Here is a 13876-nt window from a genome sequence, read left to right as displayed (position 1 = left end):
GCTCTTCAGGCTCACTTCCCAGGGAAGGGAGAGGCAGAAACACTTAGGTCTACTTTCTGTCCTACTCAAATCAGTCATGATCTCATCTCTGTCAGAGAATCGCTTACATCCACATCAGAGAAGCCTCAGTTTCCTGCACCATTTCCCATGGGACATTTTTTTAGAGCAAACCTCACAGAACCATCAGTGCTTCCTCCAGAGAACCCCAGGGTTCTCTTTATTTGATCTTACTGTGCTTCATGATGAAGCACGCTGGATTTTGTCATCCACTTGCCAAAGCTCTCTTCTGTGTGGGCGAGACTCGAGGTCAGCAAGCACAGTACGTTCAGCTGAGATAAAGGTGCACTTGAGACGAGAAGGTCTCCTGTGGTTAGGAGTGGGGGAGAGCGGGGGACCAGGGGCTCTTATGCAAGTCTATTTGTGAAACGACTTGCTCTCATCCAAACAATTGTCTATTCACCTGCCATTCCAATAACCTTTGGAGTGTGGAATTGTGATGATCAGTTGCTGGCTTGGTGATTAAGTATTCTTATTTAATTCAGCAAGGAATTTGCATTTTCCATAACTCCTTTTCCAGGAAACATGAAGGCTAACTAATTTATATAGCATAGAGCATCCTGCTTCTGGGATGGTCCACGTCCTTGCTTCTTAGAGAATGGTCAGTGGACCAGCACTGGCATCTTGGGGAATTATTAGAAATGCAGAATCTGTGACCTTCTCCCACTCCTGCTGAGACAGAACCTCTATTTTAACTAAATTTCCGGGAGATTAGCAAGAGCATTAAAATTTGAGAATAACTGCTGTCCTGTTTCCCAGAACTACTGCACACAGTAGCCGTGCCTGCAGATTTCTTTCTTCAGTGAAATGCAGCTTGAATCAGTCTGTTCTGGGAGGGTATACATGGTGATTGTCAGATAGCTGGTTGTTCACCAGACCTATCTGGAAAGCATGTTTGAAAAACATAGATTTCAGTACCTTATTCTAGGCCTCTTAGTCAATGACAAGAATGACTGCAACCCGAAAAATGACCCTCTGATCTTAAATTCAGGATGTGATAGGCCTAACGTTTTCACAGTCATGAAAGGAGACCTATGGAGTTCAAGGTGCCCATGACAGGAGAAATGTCCATGATGGAGGGCATCTCATGGGGTCTGTTTTGAGTTTCAGGGTGGGAGATGGTGTAGACTTCCAATATCTCTCTAAACGCAGTGGTGATTTGAGTCACTCTCTTGCTGGAAGTAGCCAGCAAAAATGGTCAAATGAATAATTTAACTTACTGAAAAATTTATCACTTTATAGACCATGATAGCCTTATGTCTGCATGAATCCTAACTGGAAATTATGTGAATCCTTAAAGTAGCTCCTTACCTGTACAACTGAGTCTCCAGTAACAATTAGGAGTCTGTGTTTGAAAAAAAAAATATATATATATATATGTGTGTGTATACACACACACATACACACACACACACACACACACACATATATATATATATATGGAAGAAAATAGTCCAAAGAAATTTATCTTATTTTTATAGATTTTCAATGAATTCTTCACATGTATCAAATATAGATAAATCAATATATTTCAAATTCTGATGTCCTCAGAAACATTTATGAAGCTGATTTTTTAAAATAGAAATGCAAGGGCCACAATCAACCCCAGGATTCTAATTCAGTAAGTGACAATTCTGTGATACTCTCAAGTCTGAGAATCACTGAGTTAAATGATTAAATGTCTGTTAAGTATATAAGGGATGATAATATTACAACTTCATTATGTTTTATTTTTTGTAGATTTAATAAAAAAGAATGTCTTCAGCATGATTTCTTTTACCATATTGAAAAGTAAGAAATAGTTTTAACATAAGCACTGAGTCTTATATTAATATAACACCAGTAATTTGGAATCAAGTAGTATTAATTCCTATTAACATCAATCTTTTCTAAAATATGCATTCATTGCTACGAATTTACCTCTAGGCACTGCTTTTGCTGCAACTCACAAATTTTGATAAGTTGTGTTTTCATTTTCATTTAGTTCAAAATGTTTTAAAATTTCTCTTAAGATTTCTTCTTTGACCCATGAGTTATTTAGAAGTGTGTTATTTAATCTCCACACATTTGGGGAGTGTTTTGTAATTATGTTTATTTATTTAACTTTTGTAATACCTCCTTACCTGAACAAAGTAATGGTTTTGATTTTTAAGTTTGAAAAGAAGAAAGAAAAATAAGTAATGAAAAATGATTCTTTTTTTACAGGTCATATTTGAGGAATAAACCATCTAAAAACTTGGTAAGAAAACTATAATTTTATCAATCAGACATATATAGAAAATAACTAAATCATTTTTCCTTTTCTAGCGAGTAAAATATAATTGGAAAGAATATGGCTGCCCATTGAGACTTGATTTTCGAGAAAAGTTTCACCCTTTGGTTCAACTGTAAGTATATTCTTACTAAAATTTTTACTTACTTTGAAAGTTTCAAAATGAAAGTATGAAAACAAAGCTAATTAATTATGCACTTAATAATAAATATTTTTGAGCACCCAATACATGCAACTCTAGGTTTTCAATACTGGTTATACAAAGTTGGACTACCCATGGTGCTTGCCTGTTGAGAGAGCTTGTAATTTCACCGCTGAGACATAGTGGATAAGATAACTGAGGCTCTTCTCAGGCATGCAGGTGATCTCTTCACCCTTGCTTTATTCTCTCTATATCTCTCCCCAAGCTCTTACCAGCACCCCTGCCTGTTTGATAGGAATTACCTTCCCCAGGTGACATATGACTGTTCTGTCCATGGGCCAACAATAACTGAAAGGTTGCAAGGAAAGAAACTAGATTGCTGATAAGGGCTGGTACATTGGGGAGACTTCAAAAATATTATCTCTAACTTAATTCTTAAAAATAATATTTTATAATGAGAATAAAATGCTATTAGGAAGGCTTTTGCATGTAGTTTTATATTACTTTGCTTGTATCTTTGATTTTATTCTTGATTGATGATTTTAAGTAGGCTCCACACACAACATGGAGCTCAAAATCATGACCCTGAGTTCAAGACCTGAGCTGATATCAAGAGTCTGACTCTTAACCAACTGAGTCACCCAGGGACCCCATGATTATAGCAGTTACACAGCTTGTTGCAAAACTTAAAATAGAAAAATATAAGAGCTAAATGACCCATTTCCTAATTTTTTTTTTTTTGCTATTATAAACAAAATGGTGGTGAATAGCCACTTACATACATGTTTGGATACCAGTCCAGATATGCCATTAGGAAATGAAATTCTTATGTGTAAAATATCAAAATTTTAGTCAAGGTTTCCAGCTTTAGAGTTTGCGGGACCGCTCAGGCTAGAGACAATTTCTGAGATCTCTCAGGTGGTAGGTATGACATAGTGAATCAGGTGCTCTGATTTAATTTTGCTATGGGAGCTGTCCTTATTGGGACCCAGAAGTCCTCTGCCATCATGTCCTGCCCACCAGTCCTCACCCATGGCAGTTCTAAGATTCTGTGCTGTGCCCTCTACATCATTGTCCTACAGTCCCTCTGTCCTGGGTCCTCTTAGCTATCAGGCCATTCTGCTATCTTCTTAAGTTTTGTTCTTCTACACATCTAGTGATGCCACTGCTTTTCCTGAGAACCCTTGAAACCCCTTCCACCACTGAGGCCTCATTTTTCTCTTTGTTTGTTTTGCTTTGTTTTTTAAATTTTTATTTATTTTTTTTTTAATTTTTTTTCAACATTTATTTATTTTTGGGACAGAGAGAGACAGAGCATGAACGGGGGAGGGGCAGAGAGAGAGGGAGACACAGAATCGGAAACAGGCTCCAGGCTCCGAGCCATCAGCCCAGAGCCCGACGCGGGGCTCGAACTCCCGGACCGCGAGATCGTGACCTGGCTGAAGTCGGACGCTTAACCGACTGTGCCACCCAGGCGCCCCTTAAATTTTTATTTTAATTCCAGTTAGTTAACATACTGTTACATTAGTTTCAGGTGTACAATATAGTAAGTCAATAGTTCCATACATCACCCTGTGCTCATTATGACAAGTGCACTCCTTAATCCCCATCACCTATATCACCCATTCCCTCCACCCCCATACCCTCTGGTAGCCATCAGATTGTACTCTATAATTAGGAGTCTGTTTGTTGATTTGTCTCTCTCTCTTTTTTTCCCTTTCTCATTTGTTTTGGTTTTTAAACTCTACATATCAGTGAAATTATATGGTATCTGTCTTTCTCTGACTTATTTCAGTTAGCATTATACTCTCCGGTTCCATCCATGTCATTGCAAATGGCAAGATTTCATTCTTTTTCATGGCTGAATAATACTCCATTTTATACACACACGCACAATGGAATATTACTCAGCCATCTAAAAGAATGAAATCTTGCCATTTTCAACAACATGGATGGAGCTAGAATGTATTATCCTAAGCAAAATAAGTCAATCAGAGAAAGACAAATATATGATTTCACTCATATGTGGAGTTTAAGAAGCAAAACAAATGAACATATGGGAAGGTGGGGAGATAAGAAATGGAAACAAACCATAAGAGACTTAATGATAGGGAACAAACTGAGGGTTGATGGAGGGAGGATAGTGCGAGATGGACTAGACGGGTGATAGGTACTAAGGAGGGCACTTGTTGTGATGAGCACTGGGTGTTGTATATAAGTGAAGAATCACTAAATTCTACTTCTGAAACCAATATTGCACGGTATATTAACTAACTAAAATTTTTTTTAAATGAAGAAATAATGCTTGGTAGAATTCACCTGTGTAGCCATCTGGTCCTGGACTTCTGTTTTGGGGGGAATATTTTGATTACTGACTCAATTTCTTTGCTAATTATTCATCTGCTCAAATTTTCTATTTCCTCCTGTTTCAGTTTTGGTAGTTTGTACATTTCCAGGCATTTGTTCATTTCTTCTAGGTTGTCCAATTTTTTGCCGTTATGGTTTTTTCATAATATTCTCTTATAATTGTTTGTATTTCTGTGGTGTTGGTTGTTATTTCTCCTCTCTTGTTTATGATTTTATTTATTTGGGTCCTGTCCTGCTCACTTTCTCTCTCTCTCTCTCTCTCTTTCTCTCTCTCTCTCTCTCTCTTTCTTTGAGAAGTCTGGCCACAGGTTTTCCAATTTTGTTGATTTTTTCAAAGAACCAGCTTTTGGTTTCATTGAACTGTTCTATTGGTTTTTCAGTTTCTATAACACTTATTTATGTTCTAACCTTTATTATTTCCTTTCTTCTGCTGGTTTAAGGTTTTGTTGTCTTATTCTAGCTTATTTAGGTGCAAGGTTAGGTTGTTTATTTGAGATTTTTCTTGCTTCTTGAAGGAGACCTATATTGGTATATACTTCCCTCTTAGGACCACTTTTGCTGCATCCCAGAGGTTTTGAGCCATTGTGTTTTCATTGTCATATGTTTCCATGTACTTTTTTATTTTTTCTTTCATTTCTTCTTGACCCACTCATTGTTTAGTAGCATGTTCTTTAACCTCCATATATTGTGCTCTTTCCAGATTTTTTCTTGTGGTTGACTCCTAGTTTCATAGCATTGTGATGAGAAAAGATGCATGTATGACTTCAATTTCTTGAATTTGTTAAGATTTGTTTTATGGCTTAATATGTGATCTATTCTGCAGAATGTTCTGAGTGCACTTGAATGTGTATTCTGCTGTTTTAGGATGGAAGGTCTTGAATATATCTGTTAAATCCATGTGGTCCAGTGTGTCATTCAGAGCCATTGTTTCCTTGTTGATGTCCTATATAGATGATCTGTCCATGGATGTAAGTGGGTTGTTAAAGTCCCCTACTATTATTGTATTATTATCAATTAGTTCCTTTATGTTTGTTAACTTTTTTTATCCATTTGGGTGCTTTGATGTTTGGTGCATTAATATTTACAATTGTTATATCTTCTTGTATCGTCTCCTTTATTATTATATAGTATCCTTCTTTGTCTCTTGTTACAGTCTTTATTTAAAGTCTAGTTTTTCCAATAGAAGTATTGCTAGTCCAGCTTTCTTTTGATGTCCATTTGCATGATAAATGTTTCTCCATCCCCTCACTTTCAATCTGCAGGTGTCTTTTGGTCTAAAATGAGTCTCCTGTAAGCAACATATAGATAGCTCTTGTTTTGTTTTGGTGTTTTTTTTTTAAGTTTATTTATTTATTTTGAGAGACAGAGCGAGCACGTAAACAGGGGAGGGGCAGAGAGAGAATCCCAAGCAGGCTTAATGCTGTCAGTGCAGACCCCAACATGGGGCTCGTCTCACAAACTGTGAGATCATGACCTGAGCAGAAATCAAAAGAGTCAGTCACTTAACTGACTGAGCCACCCAGGTGCCCCAAAAATGAGTCTTGTTTTTTTGTCCTTTCTGTCACCCTATGTCTTTTGATTGGAATGTTTAATCCATTCAAAGTAAGTATTGATGGGTATAAACTGACTGCCATTTTATCACTTGGTTTATTACTTAGTTGTTCCTGAAGATTTTCTCTGATCCTTTCTTGTCTTTCTCTCACGTTTTGTTGATTTTCTTTAGTGATATATTTGCATTTCTTTCTCTTTAGTCTTTACATACTTATTAACAGTTTTTGGTATATAGTTACCATCAGGTTTGTATATAACCTCATCTGCATGCAGCAGTCTATATTAAGTTCGTGGTCATTTAAGTTTGAAACCACTCTTTTTGCCTCTCCTACCTATATTTTAGGTATATGTTATTATGTTTTACATCCTTTTTTGTGTGAGTTCCTTGACTGACTTTTTTTTTTTTACAGAATTACTCATTTCTTTTGTGTTCCTTACCTCTCTTCTTTTCTATATTTAGTAGCGGAGTCTGTTCTACCAGTCTTCAGATAACTCTCTGGCTTATTGATTTGGATGTGGGTGATGTCTAGTTGAAAATGTGGGATGGGATGAGCTCAGGGTCCTCCTATTCTGCCATCTTCCCAGGCTCCTTGTTTTTTTTTTTGTTTTTTGTTTAATGCGGTACCTAATCCCCCAGTGGTACATAATCTTAATGTTCTCTCCCAGAGAAGTGTACTCTTCAATTCATTATTATTAAACATCTTTGAACATTTTACTCTGGTAGGCAATGGGAATTCAAAGATAAATAAGATAGGATTTCTGTTCCCAGGGCTCAAGAGCCTGATGAATTAGATAAACATATGAGCTGATATGGAATAATAAAAAGGAAACTCAAAAGAAAAGAATCCAACCCAGCTGCGGAAGGGAGATGGGCTTTGGGAAATATTTCCAGAATAACTTGCATTTGAGCTAGTCACTGAGTCTTAAAGGATAATGAATATTTAGCTGAAGGCAGGGAGGGAAAAAGAGAAGTGGGGAAGGTGATAATGGACTCCACCAGGGAGCCTTTCAAGCAAAAATTATGGTGAGGAAGAAAATGCACAGTTCCAACAGTAAAATGCTGTTGGGGCATTAAGTGAGGCAGTAAGTGTCAAGCCAAGAGGCTGGGAAACTAGCTAGGTGGAGTCTACCTTGTGAAAGACTTTCTGTCCATTCTATGGTAGAGTGGCATGATCAAATATGTGCCTTAACTAGTTCTCTCTGGGAGAAGGGTAGAAGATGACCTTCAGGAAAGCAAGTCTAAGTAGGGAGACCAGGTGGCAAACTATATTGGTAGTACCAGTGGAGGAAAATTGGTACTCCAGTTGGTACCTCCAATGGTAGTTCCATGGAGGAAAAAAACGAGTGATTAAAATAGCAGCAAGGACAAAGAAGAGGAATTATTTATGAGAAAAATGAGGGATTGTAATACACAGGGCTTGATAATTGATTGATAATTGATAGAAGAAAAGAGAGAATGAGGAAGACGAATGAGTCCCAGTGACCTCAATCAGAAGAGGTCTCCACAAACTTCTACCACCTTACCTACTCATCTGCAAACATCCGTCCCCTTGAACTCTGTCTGTCTTCCTATCATCATAGGTGAACTATACGTACATGTAAGGCCTCTCTCTCCATCTGGGAATTGGATCCCCACCTGCTTTCCTAATTCAGAACACTGCTTCCGAAACTGCCCCCTCCTTCTCCGGCATCATCGACTTTTCCCTCTTGACTGTATCATCAAAGAAACCTGCAGTTCTAACGTCATCAGAAACAAAAACACAACAAGACCCTCCCTTGACCCCACTACCTCTTCAGCTACCATACTCACTGTGACTAACTCTCCTCCTGTCCCCCAGCCCCTCTCAGTGAGGATTCTACCAGCACCACACCACTGGCACTGCTGGCTAGTGTCACCGGTGGCCTCCATATTGGTACACCCAGTGCTCAGCCCACAAGACTCACCCTACCTGACCTCGTTAGCAAGAATTGCATAGCTGGTCACTCTCTCCCAATTGAAACGTTTTCTTCACTTGGCTTCACATTCTCCTACTCTTCCTGCTACCTCGCGGTATCTTACCATAAACCGAGCGCAAAGGACGCCTGGCGGAAATGTGTGCTCATGGTGTCTTTATGTACAGATTTTTCAAATTGTGGTAAAATACACATAACAAAACATAGTGAACATTTGGATGTATACGTTGTACGGTCAGCCAGTGCCATACTGCACAGCAGTGAAAATGAATGACTAAGATGGCTGTAAGAGGGAATCGGACAGTCAGCCACGAAGCTCGGGTTGGGTAGGGAAGGAAGAGTAGCCAGCCGGGAGGGAGCTGCTGATGAGGAAAAGAGATCAAGAGACTGGAAACTTCTATGGATTCATCTCAAAACCTAATATTGAATGTCAGGGGGAGGGGGGGAAGTTGCCAAAATATACTTGCAGTGTAACCTCATGTTACATTTATTTGCAAACCCACAAAGCAGCACTATATATGATTTATGGATATATTTATGTATAAGTAAAGTTTAAAACCTGGATGGGAATGATATATAACAACTTTCACATTATCCTCTGTGTCCTGCATATTTGAAATATTTTCTAATTAAAATGAAATAAGCTATAGGAGCCAAGTCCATGAAGAAAACTGGGGAAGTAGCATCAAAGGCCCAGGTGGCAATGTTGAAAGGAGAATAAATTCATCCTCTGAGACTTGGGGGGAAGGAGTAAAAAAAAATTTGTTTTTATTTTTATTTTTGATATTTATTTATTTTTGAGAGAGAAAGAGAGCGTGAGCAGTGGTGAAACAGAGAGGGAGGGAGACACAGAATCCGAAGCAGGCTCCAGGCTCGGAGGTGTCAGCACAGAGCCCGACGTGGGGCTCCAACTCACTGTGAGATCATGACCTGAGCCGAAGTCGACGCTCAACCGACTGAGCCACCCAGGCGCCCCGGAGGGAGTAAAATTAAATGTAGAAAGTGACTGGTTTGGAAATAGGAGTGTGGGAGTGAAGAGAAGTCATGTCTGACAGCCTCAATTTACTTCCATGAAAGAGAAAGGACGCTGTGTAAACGGGGCGCCCTGAGGGGTTGAGGAGGAGCTTTGAGGAGGATGTCAGGGGTCACTGAAGGTAATGTGAGACGGCCTGGCTAAGGCGACCCATAGAAAGATGATCAGACAACACCGAAGGCACAATTGAGTTGACGCCACAAGTGGGTTCAATCCCACATATTTGAATTTCTCGAGTGACATGTGCCTGAATGCGGAAGGCACAGTGTGACGTCCAAGACTGGGGTGAGATGTTGGAGGCAGGGCCAGAACAAGTGAATGAATCCAGGATGCTGGGCAGGGAGGAAACTGCCTGGAGGAGGAAAGCAGAGAGGGGTCAGGATTGGAAGTCTGGTGAGGTCAAGGGGCAGATGAGAGTCTGCGAGGGGTGAAGGAGGCGGGGCCGGAGAGCAGACAGCAGCAAACCCTACTTTGGATCACGTGGCGGCACGTTTGTCTTGGGGTTACTTATTTACGTGTCTGGGCACCAGGACTCACTTGATAGAGCATGCTGCTTCCAATTCATTCTCCTGGGATAATTAACCCAGCTATTAAAGCACCGCAAAACAGAAAATAAAAGACATGATACCGTGGGCTATCTGAGTGGCCGTGCAGGACTGAAAACATATGCATCCAGTGGATCCACGGAGAGGTCTCTCCTTCCGAATTCCAAAAGGGGAACTGTCACAGTGAAGTTACAAGTTGTAGGGAAGTTAGTTGCCAAGTAAAGACGTTTCCGAATTTCTCAGGTTTCATTGGTATCATATCTTATTAATGAACATTAATGAAAATAAGCCATGCTTACACGGGGAAGTATTTTTGTCCCATATGCTCAGTGAAATCGATAAAACATCATCAAGGAGCATTATAAACCCGGGAAATATGGGGTCATGTAATTTATCCTTATTGCCACTAGATGACGCTATAGCTTATTGGTTTTGTGAGTGTCCAAAGATGTCTGCTCCCAGTTCAAGGAAAATCTTTTTTCTGAATTCAAATAAAAGGTCTGGCTTTACAATTAGTCCTTAATCATTCAAGAATGTGATGGCTTTCAGAAGATGCAAACAAGCTGCACCTTCCGAATCTCCTAGAATGAGAGCTTTGCTAAAGCCTGGCCCAAATCTCCGAAACTGCATACCACATTAAATGTGTCACACACGTGTGTGCATTTTCCTGTGGAAGGAACTTTAGAGTTTAGAGTTCTCTGTGACCTTCCTCCTGTGCTGGGAAACACGTCGACCACCACTACTCTAACCCCTAGCTAGTCACACCTGAGTTCATGTCTTCATGGTTCCTAAAAATGAATTAAGATGAAAATAAAGTAGCTTCTTCAGATACCACTTTCTGATAGGTAAAAATCCCCTGCCCTGCTTGTGAATGGGACAACAGCTGGTTTTTCTAAGCAAGAATGGACTGTGTCAGGTTGTAGGACATACGGAGAGCCAGGTAGAGCGACCCGTGAAGTCAGGCAGAGTTGCAGGCAGTGGGTAGAGAAACACTGTCAAGGACCCTTGATCTTTTATGGATAAACACAGAGAGGGGAAGCAAGAGAAAATATCAGACACTGGGGCAAGAGTCCTGGAGTCAGAGCCCAGCAGCAAGCGCCTGAACCAAAGTCCTAAGTGAAATTTTCATCCTGGGGGATGGGGGGGGGGGGGGGGAGGAGACATTCCCATTCAGAAAAACGGTCACTGACTGATGGAGAAGGAAGATGTGACCATGTTTAAAATGACAACAAGGTCTGGTACACACCAGTAACTTCACCAGTAACTGAACCTGAACTTTGGTCTCAAGCCCCTATTTCCATACGGTACCAAAAAACAAAAACAAACAAACAAAAAAAAACAATAATAATGATCTTAACAATTTGAAGGAACATCCCTTTTGAAACACACTGAATTTGGGGTGAATACTCTAAGCTCAATGGGGCTTATGTCTCCAGTGCTGGCATCTGGGGGGTGGGCAACCTGTCCATGCTTGACTGTCTGCTGGGGTCTGCTGTGGGTAGAAGTCATCACGAGCTCCCTGGGCATGAGCCATGCATGACTGTGGCTCCTGGGATCTGGTGGCCACTTCTAGCTCTCGGTCCCATGAGAGGTCTCACTGCTGCTGCCCGTCCCCTGACACTCAGCCCTGTCCTCCAGCCGGGTCCTCCCGGGAGATCCAGAACATCTGCTCTCCTAGTGATTCTGTGCTTTAATTCGCTGGCATGCAACAGTCACCCAAAGAATTCATGTGGATTCAATGACACCAGGGGATCTTTGCTGTGCCCTTCCTCCTTCATCCCTGCAGTCTTTTTCCCTGCGACCAGCCAGCACGGCAGGGCCTCACCTCCTCACTACGTGGTTCCCGTCAAACTGAAGAGCACTTAGGGCTCTGACTGTTGAAAAGGCGACATCATTCTGCTTTGTCACTATGAGGCTGATTTTGAGAGGTGAAGGAAACCTGTACAGTAGGTACAGTTGTTATTTTACAGATAAGTGAGGATGTCGAGGCTTCCAGAACATAAGTCACCTCCCTGGGGCTGCAAGGCTGGCTGTTCAGGGATAAACACAGAACTGAAACGGAAGCCCACCAGACAAGAAAGCTGCCGCTCTTAACCCCTGTCCTCTACCCTCAACTACTATTGTTGTGCTTGTTGTCTCATGCAGATACAATGAAAATGGCTATGTTGAAGATGTGGAAGTCAATTTCATTGTGTGGGAAATACACGGCAGGAACGACTACAGCTTTAATAATACCATGAAGAAGGTACGGTGTCTTTGAGTTGAAACAGACCTGAACGCGCAGGTAGACCTGTCGTCCCGTTTTAAATCTGTATATAAATTATCTAAGGGAAATAGAACCTGTAACACACAGGTAGAAAACACACACGACCTGTGTATTAAATTTTGTGAATACTGAAATTCATTCACAGGGAAAGAAGCCCTGGTCATAGTCACAGACTTTGGGGTGCCTGGGTGGCTCAGTTGGTTGAGTGTCCAACTCATAATTTCAGCTCCAGGTCATGATCCCAGGGTCATGGGATCGAGCCCTGCATGGGCTCTGCACTGGGTGTGGTGCCTGCTTGAGATTCTCTCTTCCTCCTGTCCCTCTGACCCACTCAAGCCCTCGCCCACTCTCTCAGGGTGAGATGAGATGAGATACTCAGCCTCCTTGGTGACAACCCTCTCACTTTGCAGGTCTTGGCAGGAAGACCTTACCCCTCCTGGCCACCACACTTCACTCCCCTATGCGGCCTTCTATCCTGAGGGCCTCCCATCACAATGGAGCCTCCCCAGAAGTCACCAGCATTGATTCCTGCTTTTCCCCAGAGATCTCAAGCTCAAAGGCAGGGATGACTCCTTCCAAAGGAACTTTCTCATCTGTCAGAGACCTTAATGCTCCAAGAAGGAGAACCCACCCAGATAGCAGCCAAGAGACAATGAGTTCCGCCTGCTACCCCTCCAGAATGTCGCAAGAACAAACTGTCTTTCAATTATGTGGCCAAACAAATCCATCCCACCATGTTCCTCCCACACTTGTCCAGCCCCCAAAATGTGATTCCTTCCCAACTACCCTCTCCCCACAGTCTCATCCCTAAACTATTCCATTCTTCTTGTACCTGGGTCCAGATTCCCTGGACCTTCTCAAACCTTTCTCCACCTTCTCAAACCTTTCTAATATACCCTGGGGTTAAATGCCCCTTGACCCTTCTTCAGTAGACATTCCTCAGAGAATATAATTTTCCCTGTTTTTCTCTCAAACCAAGGGTTCTCTTTCTCTCTCCCCAAAGTACTTCAGGATAAGCTGCGGAACTAAAGCCCTCCATAATCCACAGTGTCATGGCCAGATCAATAATCCCCTCACCCTAATTCAAGTGTCATTGGTTTAAGGCCCCTGTCATCCAGGTGTCACATACCCCATCCCTGGCTGTTGCTGTCATTTGCTCAGAACTTGGTGAGTGTTCCTCATGGCCTAAAAGCAGTCACAGTTGACTCCCGACTGTGGCCAGCCATCACATGGGGCTATTGCTGGGGAGAAGCTTTCTAAATGGGGATGACGTTTCCCCGCCCTGTTTGCGTCTGGGTGGGGCCACATGACTGGTTCTCACCTCCGGGGAATGAGCAGAAGCGGTATGTGTCACGTGCAGGCTGAAGTGCTAAAGAAGGGGCCGCATGAACCTCCATGCTTCCGACCTTCCTCCACATGTCAGTCGATTGCAGCAACAATTAAAGACGGAATAGATACAAGCTGGGTAAGAAGGGACCGGTGAAGGGAACCTTCAAAGAGCCACTAGACAGAAAAGCCACTCCACTGCTTGAGAAGAGTCATCCAGGGGAACCCTCTCACCAGGGGCATCTGCACCGGACTATGTGTGAGCAGGAATTGAACTTGAATGCGTAAAGGCCCTGAGGGTTGGGGTTTATTGCGGCACAGCTGAGCCTGCCTTGACCAATGTCAGTCCCTTTGCTATAATTAC

At 41.7% G+C, this 13876-nt stretch overlaps 1 protein-coding gene across 2 annotated transcripts in view; it reads left to right on the top strand.

The window, feature by feature from the left end:
• The window catches only part of CATSPERE (catsper channel auxiliary subunit epsilon), a 198455-nt gene that overhangs the window by 161000 nt on the left and 23579 nt on the right, over positions 1–13876 (top strand). For both annotated transcript variants that reach the window (XM_043567779.1, XM_043567780.1), the window contains exons 15-18: positions 1798–1848; positions 2263–2296; positions 2365–2444; positions 12066–12165. In XM_043567779.1, coding sequence (XP_043423714.1) covers positions 1798–1848; positions 2263–2296; positions 2365–2444; positions 12066–12165 — 265 coding nt within the window. The remainder of the gene's footprint in view (positions 1–1797; positions 1849–2262; positions 2297–2364; positions 2445–12065; positions 12166–13876) is intronic.

The sequence above is a fragment of the Prionailurus bengalensis genome, chromosome E4, assembly GCF_016509475.1.
Source record: "Prionailurus bengalensis isolate Pbe53 chromosome E4, Fcat_Pben_1.1_paternal_pri, whole genome shotgun sequence".
Classification (NCBI taxonomy): Eukaryota; Metazoa; Chordata; class Mammalia; order Carnivora; family Felidae; genus Prionailurus; species Prionailurus bengalensis.
The sequence above is the reverse complement of the archived record's forward strand: the minus strand, read 5'-3'. Positions and strand labels throughout refer to the sequence as shown.